We start from the raw sequence: 14246 nt of genomic DNA on the forward strand, positions 1-14246 counted from the left end.
ATTGCGTACGAAAATATTACCTCATGTTGTTGAACATGATTTATTAATGATCGAAAATGTATACGACTCTCTTTGTCACACATAATTCGCAATCCTCTTAAATCAGTTTTATAACGAAGTAATTTCATTAACAGTATTATTAGACGTATGGCTTCGAGACGAGGGAAGCCCTGACGAGACTATATGAGGACTTGAACGAAGTTTCGAGGACGTGTCACTTCTGGGCGGGAAAGAAATTTCTCTGCTAAATCATTTGTTTAAAATAATTTAAAAAAAATTATATATATATATATATATATAGCCAAATGATTTCTTTATTATTTCTGGTCTTTGTTGCGGCTATTAAAGTATTCAAGAAGACTACTCCCAATGGTGAGCACTCTCAATTTTATCTAAAAATTTTGCTTTAATTAATAGTTTGTTAATTTTACTCAGGCAAAGTCACGGTATATCTGGGCAAGAGAGACTTTATTGATCATCTAGACCACACTGATCCTATTGACGGCGTCATCGTTGTAGAGAATGACTACCTCCAAGGGCGCAAGGTTTTCGGTCAGGTTGGTAAAACGTCTAATATGTAGTTACAAAAATTTAAATAATTCCCGAAAAGTATTTAGCACATTTTTCGTCAATATGTATAAACGTTTTGCTGTGCTTAGGTCTTGACGACCTACCGATATGGCCGTGAGGAGGATGAAGTGATGGGAGTGAAATTCAGCAAGGAACTGGTGTTATGTCGCGATCAAATAATACCGCAGAAGAAGGAGAAGCAAGAGACCACGGCGATTCAGGATCGTTTGCTGAAACGCCTGGGTACGAACGCATATCCATTCACGTTCCACTTTCCGCAGACGGCTCCTTGCTCGGTCACTCTCCAGCCCGGCGATGACGATCAAGGAAAACCCCTGGGTGTCGAATATGCCGTAAAAATATATGTTGGAGAAAATGAAGACGACAAGGTATCAAAATAGAAGACGTACGAATATCGAAAGCTAATGAGTAACTTAAAAATAAAGCATCTGCAAACGCATGCTTTTTCATTTTGTTAGGGACACAAAAGGTCCTCTGTATCATTAGCCATCAAGAAATTGCAGTTTGCTCCACCTACGCGCGGCCGTCGTCTTCCTAGCTCCTTGATTTCGAAAGGGTTTACCTTCTCTCAAGGCAAACTGAGTCTGGAAGTCACGTTAGACAGAGAGATCTACTATCACGGTGAAAAAGTCGCTGCTAATATAACAGTTACAAACAATTCCCGAAAAGCGGTGAAGAATATTAAGGTAGATTTCAAAAAATAAGTTTACTAAAATCTCTATTTATCGTATTCTATCGCTAATGCCGTTTTCTCTTCGTAGTTATTCGTGGTTCAGCACTGCGAGGTGACTATGGTGAACACCCAATTTTCACGACACGTCGCTAGTTTGGAAACTCGCGAAGGTTGCCCGATCACACCGGGCGCATCTTTCACGAAACAATTCTATCTTGTGCCACTGGCCAGCAGCAACAAGGACCGGCGTGGGATTGCCCTCGACGGGCATCTCAAAGTATGCTACATGCTTGAACAAACCTGAAATATAAACTAATTTAATATTTTCTTTAATTATCCTAATATATATTAATGATAACAAATTTTGATTATCCCGTTTAGGACGATGACGTAAATTTAGCATCTTCAACTCTGGTTTCCGAAGGCAAATGTCCGACCGAAGCCTTAGGTATTGTAATCTCCTACTCGATTCGAGTAAAGTTAAATTGCGGCACGCTGGGTGGTGAATTAATCACCGATGTTCCATTCAAACTGATGCATCCGGCCCCTGGTACGTTATTCAGAATATTATCACATCTTCATCAACTATATTTTACTTATTTATTCTTTTTTAAATAAGAGATTTACTTTAGAACTTAAATATTAAAAATTTTTTATATTTAAATAAAAATTTGTTTTTTTTTCTTTCTTTACAGGTGCCGTTGAAAGAGAAAATGCGATATTGAAGAAAAGCAAAAGCATTGACAGGGCACGATATGAAAACTCTTGTTACACCAATGATGACGATGATAATATCATATTTGAAGACTTCGCTCGTTTACGCTTAAACGAACCAGAATAAGGCAGATAAGAAAAAAAGAAAAAAAAAGCGAGAAATTAGCGCTTTTTATCTTGCTATTATTTCAAAAGAATCCTGAACTTTCTACTCGTGTTAATTATTTTTTGTGTTTAAAGTTATTCTTTATCTTTAAATATTAATTATTAAACTTAAGAGAACTATATATACAATTAAAAACGTACTAAGAATTAAAATATTTTTTAAATTATAATTTATTTAAAACTTACGTTTTTTTGGATTCTTTTGACGTGATTTTCAGTAAACGTATTGTATTCAATTAATGTAGACAAAAAGAAAACACTATTAAAAATTAATTTTAATATTCTAATATAATATTATAAAGCTATTACTAAAAACTAAAAAGAAAACAAAAAAGCGAAAAGATAATTATAAAAAATTAAATCGTCTCGGAATTTCTGTGCAATGGTGGTGGTTGGATAGAAATTCATTAAAAGACGAGTAAAAAAAAAAAAATGTTAACTAAACTTAAATAAATCGTAATGATTTAGTTTAAAAAAATTCCCGTCTTACCAGAAGTGACATGATATATTAGTTCCATCTAATTTCTTATGGTTTATTTATTAGTAAAGAACTGTTTAATTGACCAATATTGTTCAATTACATTAGAAAATATATATGAAACTGTAAAAATGCAAGTTTATCTTTTCTCTTTTTAAACCGGTTATTCCTTCGAACACTATGGCTAATGTTAATCTGTATTTATTGATACAAAAAATACGTACAAGATGATCCACATCAGGATTGTTATACGTTACTATGAAAAATCATTACGTTATAAAAAATTATATGCATTTTATGACTATACAAAATATTACAGGAAACAACGATACCAAATCAATATCAGTCTTATGCAGAGCATTGTGAAGACTACTCTCGTTGTCCGTCTAGTCATACATGTGAGAATAAAATTCCTGATACGTTTGGATGTAAGACTCCTTTTCTATGGGCGTCATTTCTGCAATCAAAGTGTCTTTAACGTCGGTAATGGCAACCGTTTTGCCACCAACGCTCACGGTCGGCACCAATACATCGTCCTCGGAATCCATCGCTTCTACCTCGCCTAAAAATCGAGTTAACAATTTTTTTTATAAAGATTAATTAGTAATTATTTAAATGGTTTGTGAAATTCCTTTTCATTAATTTTTAAATAGAGATTTTATATCTTATTCTCGTTTAAACAGTTAACTGTTTTAATGTCAAATTTTTTAATTAATTCTTTTTACCAGTATCAATCGCCTGCATTTCTGTATCTTCTTCATTATCGCTACTATCGCTAGATTCTTGTGGAAGCGCTGCTTTAATAGACGCGGCGGAATTCGTGCCACCTTTTTTCTCGTGAGCTAATAAGACCGACATAATGTCCTCGCCTTGCTTATTATTCGTCGTAGTCGAGATTGTGGCAGTGGCTGCAGCTTTATCCAAGATACTATCTTGTGTATTTACGCCGTCCGGCTGCAAGACATTCGCGAATTAAAGATGAGATCTACAAGGGCGAGAACAGCAAAACGAAAAAGATACCTGTGAACCATCGGCATTGATAACTGTGCTTTCCATCATCCATATGGGTCTCTCTTTTCTATGATTCGACGCGCTATCGTCAGGAGACTCGTCTCCAATAGTAACGTCGACTCTGGTATCCTCCACCATGAAGCCTGACATTCTAGTTGCCTCACCGGACCACTGTTCGTTAGGTGCTCTAAGACCGCTTGGTTTTTTCGTGTCAATACTATAATAAAAATAATTACTTAAAAGAAAATAAAAAATTTTAATACATAAAAGTATTTTGAAAAACTTGTACCCTCGAATAGTGTTGATATCAATAGGTTCCGGTTCCAGTATCTCGGGCGCTAATTTAATTCCTTCTACTTCCCTTAATAATATATAGAGTGGTTCTAGCTGTTCATTGAACTTTGCTAATAATAATCTGGAATCTTTCTTTGGAAGAGCAGACTGATCTTCCTCCACTATCTCCCGGCAATATGTACATCTAAACTCACCAGTTCTCATATCGAAAAGTTGATCGGCCTGTACAGAAATTTAATAGTTCTGTTTACTCGTAATTGTAATGTAAGAATATAAACTAAAGTTAAATTTAATGCATACTATACCTACTTCAAGATCAGTAAATGTCTTTAAACAACTCGGACACTTAAAACTAGCTCTACTAGTCGCATCTCTCTCCTCGGTTTCCATTCTCTTTCTCATTAAATCGAGTTTATACTTAACTACGTTTACAAACGTCTAAAATAAAGTTATAAATATTTATTAATTGTTTTTCCAACTTCATCAGCATTATATCTAGTTAAATAGCATTTGACACACTTTGTAATTAATAAAATAATAGTTGACTTTCTGTGCTTTGCCATCAGATCCTGTCTCCATTTTCAATCTCACTTGAATAAATTTATCATTTCTTAATGTGGATATCCTGGCTCTTAACATCTTTCGTTCAAACTTGAGTAATTCACAAATATCATCTTCTTTCATACCTAGTAAAATTATTTACATTAAATAAAATATTACTTAAAAAGATGCTTTAGAAGATTTTGTAGATCAGTATATAATTACTTACATGGATTTCTAACCAACATATCTACAATTAGAGCATCCTCTATTGTATAGAACCCACGTACAACAAGTCTTGCCAGTTTCTTCAAGCTACTAGGTACCTCAGTGACAAGTCTTTCCTCGCCACTCATATTTTAAGTAGTCAAAATAATTTTTTAACAGTTGATACAGGTATTAACTTTACTGCTAGTACTTATTATTCTTATTACAATACTATCTGCTTACATATTTAGTTTTATCTCAAATGTACTTTAATCTTACAAATTTTATTCTCCAGAAAGTGCAGTTGTCACATGAATAAAATTTTATCTCATCTTCATCTCTCACCTACAAATCAGACCAACATGTTAAAGAAAGAAGATATTTCGCAAGAAAATGTTGACAGTTATAAAATGTACCTGCTTCACCACGTAAATACTGTAGTCCCGAATTCTTACGGAGCTCAGAATTATTTTCTCCTTTCTTCTCTTTTCCTTTATCGTGTATCGCTATGCTCGTCCTGAACTCGGACTCATCGCCTGAGCCGCAAAAGTCTTGGAAACGTCGCGAAAACACAGCTGTACAACCAGCCGCGGCACCATTCACAGGATAAGTTGTAGGTTAGAATTGGAAAAATCTCACAAACGGTACGGTTTCGATGTTGCGCCTCATGACTGCCGAATATAATGATGATACCACTGAAACATTGGACGTTTGACTTGTCGCATTGATTCGTACTACGTTTCGGTTAGCTCCCATCACTAGCTCGAATCTCGATTTGGCGGTAGCATTCCCGACTCCCCCAATACTCACCTGTCTCGCATAAGCACTTTGACAAATTGCCGTCGGCAATAGTGACGGCTCGCAGCGAATTTTTTCGGAACTAAAAAAAACTTTGTCTTTCGGTCGAGGACCTGTTCAAAGCTTGCTGCTGCTTTTTAATTTTTGTGCATTATCAGTCAAATGTGAAGTCTACCGGGAGACAGAGAGCCCGAATCGGAATCGCGCCTTCCACGCGTACAAATGCAGAAGCTCGTCCGTGTGAAGCCAGCGCTTCGACTGCCGTCGGATAGAAGAAAAGGCCAGAGCTATACATTGTCTGTCCTATTCTTTCGCGGATCTGCGATAACTGCCGGCGACGCCGCAAAAGAGTAGGACAATGTATAGCTCATGCCTTTTTTTCTATCCGACGGCAGCCGAAGCGCTCACTTTACACGGACGAGCCTCTGCATTTGTAAGCGTGGAAGCCGCAATTCCGAGTTGGGCTCTCTGCCGGAAGATAATGTTATTCGCGTGCAAAACCGCATGCGTGAGAAGTAACGTGTGAGGCTCTGCGTGGCACTGCCTCGAAATTGGCAAAGAAACTGCCTGTCAAACGTGAAAATAATTCAAGTAGAAAACGTTTGACGAGGCTCACCTAATGGCAGCAATAGACAAAGTTAAAATTATCGTTGTAGGAGACTCAGGTAAACGTGAGAAAATCATTTATTATTTGGGTAAATGTTACGAATACATCTGTTTGAATTTTTTGTTGGGCTTTACTGTGCACCGAAATATTCCGCGTCAAAGTTGGCATATTTGCATAGTGGTACAAATATTTTTCATCGCGTTAATGTGTCTATTAATATCTTAGTTATTTTAATTTTTAGACGTTAGGTTATGTATAATTGTAACTCATTCTAAATTGTCATTACAAAGGTGTTATCTTTGTAAAAAAAATTCTTTGAATCTGTATATTTATAATGGGTACTTTCATTATTGCAGGTGTTGGTAAAACATCATTGACACATTTGATATGTCAGCAGCAACCTATCAGTAGTCCTTCCTGGACAATAGGTTGTTCTGTGGAAGTTAAGCTGCATGAATATAAAGAAGGTACACCAAACCAGAAAAAATATTTCATTGAGTTATGGGATGTTGGTGGGAGCCAGAGTCACAAAAACACCAGATCAGTGTTTTATAATTCCACAAATGGTATGTGTACATTTTGTATTAATTAAATCAATTGTATTCTTACACCCATGGGGGATGCACCCTGAGGCTGAGATAAAAATGTAAAAGTAAAATTGTAAAAATGTGTTGTTTGTAACTAGGCATAATATTAGTCCATGATTTAACAAATCGAAAATCACAGCAGAATTTGCAGAAGTGGCTGGAGGAGGTTTTAAGTAAGGATGGAGGTTCTTCAAAGTCCAAATCATTTGAAGACTTTGATCCTGAGAAATTTGTAGGCTCAACTCAGGTGACAATAATTTTTTAAGCTATAGCTTAAAAATATACAGCAATAAATAGGGTGTCCCATAGCAAATGGATACTCTGTGTGTATATTAATGCCAAATAGCATACCAATATTTATTTCTAGATACCAATTTTGGTCATTGGAACAAAGCTCGATTTGATCTCCGAGTCAAATTCCATAAAATCTACAATACACAGACGTTCTGCGACTATTGCAGAGGAGTGTGGGGCGGATGAAATATTTTTGGTAAATATTTTACATCCAATAGACTGTCAAACACACTTAACACGCTTTATTTCAACAGGATTGTCGTCAGATAAGATCTCTAGCGGCGGGTTCTAGCTCATCTGTGAAACTCAGCAGATTTTTCGACAAAATTATCGAAAGACGCTATTATTCCTCCAGAGAAACACTCGGGGTTGACAAACGAAGACTACCGCAATATACTTCTACGTTTTACCCAAAGTTTTATCATAACGACTGAGCATATTAAGAGTTGAATCAAGTCGTCAACTGCATCAAGAGATCTCGAGGATTATATTTCGCAGGACAATCATTTTTACGACACGAGGTGTTATAAGATCGCACGGATTAAGCATCAAGGCCATTGATCTCGCATTTCTTATCCACATTCCTAATCTTCCCATGGAAGTGTCTGATTAAATATGCTCAAGAGAGACTGACGGAATACGCTTACAAGAAAGAGACCTGGCTCTTTCAAAGTGCACGCATAAAAGTACATTAGACTACCGTTTATGTATTCACATTGTAAGCAATACTTATTTTATAATATAAAATAACACGTAATCTATCGAATAATATTACTAGCAAGATTTACGTAGATAATTTATGAAACATTTTTATTAATTTAAATAACGAAAATACATTTTGCAAAGATCTTTCGAGTGAAAGAGATGGAGATCATCATAGCGGTTCCAAGATCAAAATGATGATTGGCCAGAAAATGTCTCGGGGATATATTTTAGTTATCTCGCGATGAAAATATTTCAGACTGGTCGCTCTTGCATAGGGATGTTTTAGCGAAGAGGTATCGATGTTTCAAACTGTACCGAGGCATCCCTACTCCGGCATGACGGCGCGGCGAACACGAGGTCTTTCAAAAGACACGTCTTCCTCGAGTGCGGAGGCGCGTGACAGGTGCGCGGAACGAACCCGCACAACCGTGGTCTGCAACGAATGTCGAAGCGGGGGAAAGCGGGTCTTTTCTCCTCCTTAAACCGGAGCTTCGTGCACTACACTACTCCGGATCCTCTGGTGCGCTCTTGGTCAACGTGCGCATCTTTTTTCGGCTGTTTATGCGTGTGAGCGTTTAATTCGGGACACGTGCCTCCCTGCCATTTTTATTTTTTTTTTACCCGACGCCAAGGTTATCGCGTACCTACGATAGCGTGTATCTGCGCGAAGATTATGCCTGTCAAGTTTTCACGTTCGCAAACGACTCCGATTTTGACTGGCTTAATTGTGATTAATTTACTTGACAATTTGGTAATAATATTAATTATAGATAATGACATTGTTAATCCTTATCGTTTTTTGCATATGGGACTCAGAGCTCAAGGACAATGAGCTGAAGCAATTTTAATTAATTGCTAATTAAATTAATCGTAGTTCAGTCGTGTTACATTCTTAAGTATTAATAGATCTGACGCTGAGTGATTCGATGAATCATACTCTTAATAGCTCTTTTCGATTTTTCAGGTGATATTCTAACAGTTATGTCTTATCATCTCGCCAAGACGTGTGCTACTCCGAATAATCTCTGTCACGTATTGACACGTGTACAACCTGCGATTTATATTCAGAGATACATACACAACATAGACTTAGGCCTGAGTGCTGGACCAGTCAGTGCTCTGAAGCAGAAGATAGCGAGGGGCGAGCTTGTGGAAGACACCTATCAAATGATAGTAGCCCAGACTTTGCAGAAAATTTTTCGCGAAGTGCACAATTACAAGCCACAGCAGCTAAATCTGTTGGAAAAATGGTTTGGCAGCAAACGGAGGGATGCGCCAAAAGGGTTGTACATTTATGGAGCAGTGGGTGGAGGTAAAACAATGTTGATGGACCTATTTTACAATTGTTGCCAGGTATCTCTCTGGTTGCCATTTGCGTAAGCACTGCACATGAAAGGCTAAATTAAATATCTCAGTTCACGCGTTTCGTTTTTACGCAATTTAAATACAGATAAAAGAACAGCTCTTGTGATTTGCATAACTCGAACGGTTATTGATTGAGTACATTGCATAACGAGATATCTTGAGACCTTTTAAACTAAAGCATCAAACATTGAAATAAAAATTAATGTTTTTTAAATGAATAAGTGGACTGAGATAAATTATACCTTTTCATGTGCGGTACAGAATAAAAGTAAAACTTTTTCGTAATATAATATAATGTGTTTTTAAATAAAAATGTTTCAGATTAAAAACAAAAAAAGGGTCCATTTTCATTCCTTCATGCTGGACGTGCATAGCAGAGTGCACGAGGTAAAAAAAACCATCGTACGAGATGTTACGAGCACCAAGCTACAACCTTTTGACCCGATACCTCCAGTTGCCACAGGTATTGCAGAGGAGACTTGGCTGCTGTGCTTTGATGAATTTCAGGTTCAAATTTGCGATATTTAATATTTAAATTTCAATATTTATATTTTTACGTGAAATTACGTGAAAAAAAAAATTGCTGTATAATAGTAAATGAGATTAATAAAATTGGATGCATTGTAGGTGACGGACATTGCGGACGCAATGATTTTAAAACGATTATTCACAGAGCTGTTTGATAACGGCGTGATAATGGTCGCGACTAGTAACAGATCACCAGACGATCTGTACAAGAATGGGCTGCAGAGAGGAAATTTCGTGCCATTTATTAAAGTGCTGAAAGATCATTGCTTCGTTAGTAACTTGGACTCAGGAGTAGATTACAGAATGAAATCAGGGTCCGGAAACAAGAAGATATATTTTATGTATGTAGTAATACGTTGCGTATAATTTGCAATAATTATTTATGTCTTCATTATTTAATGAGCCGTATGAATTACACAAGAAAAGGCAAGGATGCCACGAACGACGTGGATAAAGTTTTCAAGTATCTGTGCTCTATGGAAAATGACGTGATACGGCCGCGTACGATATCTATAAGAGGACGCAATGTTACTTTTCGTAAGACTTGCGGGCAGGTGCTGGATTCTACGTTCGAGGAACTATGCGACAGAGTGAGATATCTTTCAAATATATGTGTGCTATCTTGATTTAAACATATGTACAGCAACTAATTTCTATGCAGCCTCTCGGCGCGAGCGATTACTTGGAATTAAGTCAGGTGTTTCATACAGTCATAATAAGAGACGTGCCTCAATTGAACCTACGACTTAAGTCTCAGGCCAGACGATTTATTACTCTTATCGATACGTTGTACGACAATAAGGTAAGAGTATTATGTAATTTAAATTATAAATTATAATAAATATAGTTAATAATTTATAAACTATAAAAAATTTAGAAAATTTTAATATATAAAAAAAAGACAAAATTTTATATAGAATTAATAAATGTATTAAAATGTAGGTACGAGTAGTTATGTCAGCAGCTGTACCACACACGCAGTTATTTTTACCGGAAAGCGAATCTGAGTACACTGACGAGAAAAGGATGCTGATGGATGATTTGAATATTTCACATAGCTCGGTATACAATTTCGTAAATAACATCCAAATTTTTACATATGGAATTGAGTTAATTTGTTAATATTGCTTTCAGGAAGATCACAAGTCAAACATTTTTACTGGCGAAGAGGAAATCTTCGCATTCGACCGTACAGTGTCGCGTCTATCTGAGATGCAGACTTCACAGTACTGGGAGCAATGGGAGCACCACAGATAATGATAATTTTTAAACTAGATATCTATAGTTCCGTACGACTTCGTTCACTTAAGGTCAACAAAGCAGTTTGATGATTATAATTTTTACCGAACGATCTCTCGCATGGACAGTTACTTAAGCTTTAGCGCGCGTTTCGTTTGAGGCGGTACTTTCGCGCTTTTTCAGTATTTTATTTCTTAAATTATTCTCTTGATAAACTAACGTTCCTTGAATTACCTCTGATATTTAAGTAATTATTTATGAGCGTAAAATCAATGGGCGCCGATTGCTGAGTCACTACAAATATATATGTATATTAATGTACATATGCAAAAGTCTCAATTACATGAAGTTTTGCACTCATTAATGATGTGTATTGATTTAAATAGCTGATTTTATATAATTTTAAAAATATATTAGTATGTATTTTTTCGGAGAGTTATTGATCTGTAATAAAAAAGACAAAAAGAACTTATTTTTTGCAGTATCAGAAGCTATTTAAATTTAAGTAATTTGTTATCTTTAAACTTCATATATGTATTAAAAAAAATTATGTAGATTTAATATTTAATAAGATACATTCTAATTGGCCGAATCATCAGTTGATCGAGTTGATATAGAAGTTTATGATTGGCTGGTCTAGCGAAAAACGCGCTGGTCGCGCGTCACTGCGCGGCGTTTCGGTCTACAGTAATCTGCGTGAATTGTATCTTGTGTGTTCAGTGTGTTGTGCCTTTCGTTCTTATCAGTTCCAGCTGTAGAGTGTGGAGAGAATATACTCGACATACTGTTTTATTTCGATAACCAGTCAAATGGGCCAGTACCCAATGGATTTCTTTACTTCTTTTTGGACTAATTAAATAAACAAAATTAATAACTGCTGATAACTGCTTTTAACTTTATTTCAAACAAAAAGGTGGAGCGAGAAGGACGTTTCTGAAAAGACACCGGTGGTCACAGTCTAAATAATTGGCGACAGTTTCACCGTGCAAAGCCATTCAACTTTTATTCTTAAAATTATGGAAGGTTCACGAATGAAGGAAGAACCTTTGTTCCAAATGAGCGGCACGAATCAAGGTAATGAATTAATGCAAACGTCTGTCTTTGTATTCACATATTCTTATAACTATGTATCGAAGGTTGCTGTATTTGAATTTGAATTTTTTAGATTGGCTGAAATTTTTGGAAGTTAATATTGACGAGCCAGCGATACAAAAAAGTATACGACAATATACTTATTCGGCAAGCACACTAAAGGGGGAAAATAAAATAACTTTGCTATTAAAGGCGATAGGTTTTATTGACTTAACTTCTTTGAATCATAACGACACCAGTCCTGTCATCGAAAATTTGTGTAAAAATGTAAGTTATAATCTAAAATTATTTTTTGATGTTATTAACTGAATTGAATATTTAATATTATAGGCTGTAAACCCCATACATAACCTACCATTTCAATGGGATAAGCCTCTCAATACAGCTGCTATTTGCGTTTATCCTGTTAAAGTGAAAGAAGTCTTAGCCAATCTGAAGAAAATGAAGAAGACTGAAATAATCAAGGTTGCTAGTGGTAAAAAATTAATTTTTTTTTGTTTATTTGATGTAACAGCAACATATGAAAATGTGATATTTATTTTAGTGGCGGGTGGATTTCCTTCTGGGCAATTTCCATTAGAGACTCGACTGGAAGAAGTACGCCTTGCTATATCATATGGAGCCCAGGAAATAGACGTTGTGATCGATCGAACGTTAGTTTTAAATCACGATTGGATAAAACTGTATGAAGAGCTGGCAGCTATTCGTGCAGTTTGTAATGAGAATGCTGAAAAGACAATATGTCTAAAAGTCATACTGTCAACTGGAGAGTTATCTGATTTAAGAGAGGTGTATCAAGCGTCGATGGTGGCTTTGTTTGCTGGTGCTAATTTTATTAAAACATCGACTGGGAAAGAGAAAGTTAATGCAACACTGGAAGTAGGCATCGTTATGTGTAAAGCGCTAAAAGAGTTTGAAAGATTGACTCTAAAAAAGGTAGGATAAATTTTGATGACACGTGTTAATTGAGATTATTTAAAATTTGTTCATGATATTTTAAGTAAATAAAATTTTATAAATTTAGATGGGTTTTAAACCTGCTGGGGGCATTAAAACTGCACAGGACGCTCTTCAATGGTTGGTCTTAATTCAGGAAGAAATGGGAGATTCATATCTGACAAACGAGCGTTTTAGAATTGGTGCGTCGAGTTTATTGCAAGACATTGTCGCTGAAATTATCAAAACGTACAATGAAATTCATCAAGTTCAAGGTGCTAAAGAAGAAGACAATTTGAAAGATGACAAGCAAAATGAAGGAACAAGAAGATAAAGAAGCAAAGAATTTTTTATTTAAGTCAGAGTGCAGCGATATCGCGACGCCTTTGCGTCTAAATATATCCATCAGTAAATAGATTCTACATAATTGACATACTTAGTACGTATAATGTCGTTGCGGACACGTAATACACAAGTGCCTCGTTAAAATCGTATGAGTTTCAGTTTTTTCAGCTGATATGATAATGCCAAGAAATAAATATCGCAAATTTGTAATCTCAACTATGCAATCAAGTTTCGTAAGGTCAAAGATGTATTTGCCGGCGATTTGGAATTGTCTCTAAATAACTCACGTATCTATAAACGATCTCGAAGACATTTTGAGAACTTTAACCGGGTAAACACGATTAATCACATAGATTTTGATTTTCGTTCAATTTATATGCATGCAATAAATCGTACTAGCAGAACTTTAATTTATCCGAAATTAATTAACATAAAATTTTCTCACGAGTCTGTAATCGTTTAATCTTTCTACAAACATTCCTATTTTATTATTAAGAAACCATGCGCGCATCTATAACAGAAAAATTAAAAAATTACATTGTAGATATTTAATCTAATAAAAAAAAATAATAAAAAAATGTTATAAAAAATCTAAATCCTTTTCTTTTATTTTTTCCTTAAACTTCAAAGTTTTTTCTTTGACAGCTGACGTTAACTCTCGCTTGGCGTGAAGCAAGCCAAGCGAGAGAGAACTAATCAGCGATAGGGGTTTCAATAAATTTTGCGGCGCGGGCCGAGAATCGTGGCTACTAATTTGATTACGTAAGTTGAGCCTTCGCAGTTCGTTCTTATTACGACCTACCCAAACTCGCGGGTTTATCCGCGCGGAGGTGGACGAGATTCGCCACCGGAAATCGAGTGGCTCAAATCTAATATAGATCGATCAGTAAATAGATCTCGAGCCGGTGCGAGAGCCGGCGCATCGGCTCGCCTCTCGCGTAGTATTTACAGCCTGCAAGCTTCGGTACGTCTCGCCCTCCGGGGGCTTCGGGCAAAGACTGTCGTGACACCGTTTCGGCCACATTGCGCCGGGCAACGGCCGGTGCCGTCGTCAGGCTTTATTCCGCGCCGATAGTC

At 36.2% G+C, this 14246-nt stretch overlaps 5 protein-coding genes across 8 annotated transcripts in view; 4 read left to right on the forward strand and 1 right to left on the reverse strand.

Annotated features, from left to right (window-relative positions):
• Nucleotides 1-209: 209 nt before the first annotated feature.
• Arr2 (arrestin 2) lies at nt 210-2587 on the forward strand. Its single transcript, XM_070672827.1, has 7 exons — nt 210-372; nt 436-557; nt 660-959; nt 1050-1277; nt 1353-1541; nt 1646-1814; nt 1960-2587. Exons 1-7 carry the CDS (start codon nt 306-308, stop codon nt 2103-2105), a joined length of 1221 nt encoding a protein of 406 aa, XP_070528928.1. The 5' UTR covers nt 210-305; the 3' UTR covers nt 2106-2587.
• The window catches only part of Tfiiealpha (transcription factor IIEalpha), a 37640-nt gene continuing 25644 nt past the window's right edge, over nt 2251-14246 (reverse strand). Inside the window, exons 1-9 of one of the 2 annotated variants that reach the window (XM_070672824.1) lie at nt 5484-5670; nt 5090-5368; nt 4696-5018; nt 4446-4612; nt 4236-4364; nt 3922-4148; nt 3642-3849; nt 3347-3575; nt 2251-3183 (exon numbers count right to left, since the gene is read on the reverse strand). In XM_070672824.1, coding sequence (XP_070528925.1) covers nt 3008-3183; nt 3347-3575; nt 3642-3849; nt 3922-4148; nt 4236-4364; nt 4446-4612; nt 4696-4822 — 1263 coding nt within the window. In that variant the 5' untranslated portion in view covers nt 4823-5018; nt 5090-5368; nt 5484-5670 and the 3' untranslated portion in view covers nt 2251-3007. Of the gene's footprint in view, nt 3184-3346; nt 3576-3641; nt 3850-3921; nt 4149-4235; nt 4365-4445; nt 4613-4695; nt 5019-5089; nt 5369-5483; nt 5671-14246 lie in introns of those variants that run through there. The other variant, XM_070672823.1, reaches the window with a different exon arrangement.
• Nucleotides 5913-7722, forward strand: LOC139112050 (rab-like protein 3). Its single transcript, XM_070672834.1, has 5 exons — nt 5913-6136; nt 6435-6644; nt 6764-6912; nt 7033-7155; nt 7214-7722. The coding sequence occupies exons 1-5, from the start codon at nt 6091-6093 to the stop codon at nt 7391-7393; spliced, it is 708 nt and encodes a 235-aa protein (XP_070528935.1). The 5' UTR covers nt 5913-6090; the 3' UTR covers nt 7394-7722.
• On the forward strand, nt 8096-11160 carry LOC139112041 (putative ATPase N2B). 3 transcript variants are annotated; one of them, XM_070672819.1, is made up of 8 exons: nt 8096-8231; nt 8629-9017; nt 9351-9536; nt 9657-9898; nt 9979-10147; nt 10219-10359; nt 10500-10619; nt 10692-11160. In XM_070672819.1, the coding sequence occupies exons 2-8, from the start codon at nt 8646-8648 to the stop codon at nt 10812-10814; spliced, it is 1353 nt and encodes a 450-aa protein (XP_070528920.1). In that variant the 5' UTR covers nt 8096-8231; nt 8629-8645; the 3' UTR covers nt 10815-11160. The 3 variants fall into 3 exon arrangements, with proteins under 3 accessions (XP_070528920.1, XP_070528923.1, XP_070528921.1); XM_070672822.1 differs by lacking the exon at nt 8096-8231 and adding an exon at nt 8298-8415; XM_070672820.1 differs by lacking the exon at nt 8096-8231 and having other exon boundaries at nt 8544-9017.
• On the forward strand, nt 11362-13759 carry Dera (deoxyribose-phosphate aldolase). Its single transcript, XM_070672830.1, has 5 exons — nt 11362-11870; nt 11962-12155; nt 12219-12363; nt 12433-12824; nt 12913-13759. Exons 1-5 carry the CDS (start codon nt 11813-11815, stop codon nt 13156-13158), a joined length of 1035 nt encoding a protein of 344 aa, XP_070528931.1. The 5' UTR covers nt 11362-11812; the 3' UTR covers nt 13159-13759.

This window comes from Cardiocondyla obscurior, linkage group LG26 (assembly GCF_019399895.1).
Source record: "Cardiocondyla obscurior isolate alpha-2009 linkage group LG26, Cobs3.1, whole genome shotgun sequence".
In the NCBI taxonomy this organism is placed as follows: domain Eukaryota; kingdom Metazoa; phylum Arthropoda; class Insecta; order Hymenoptera; family Formicidae; genus Cardiocondyla; species Cardiocondyla obscurior.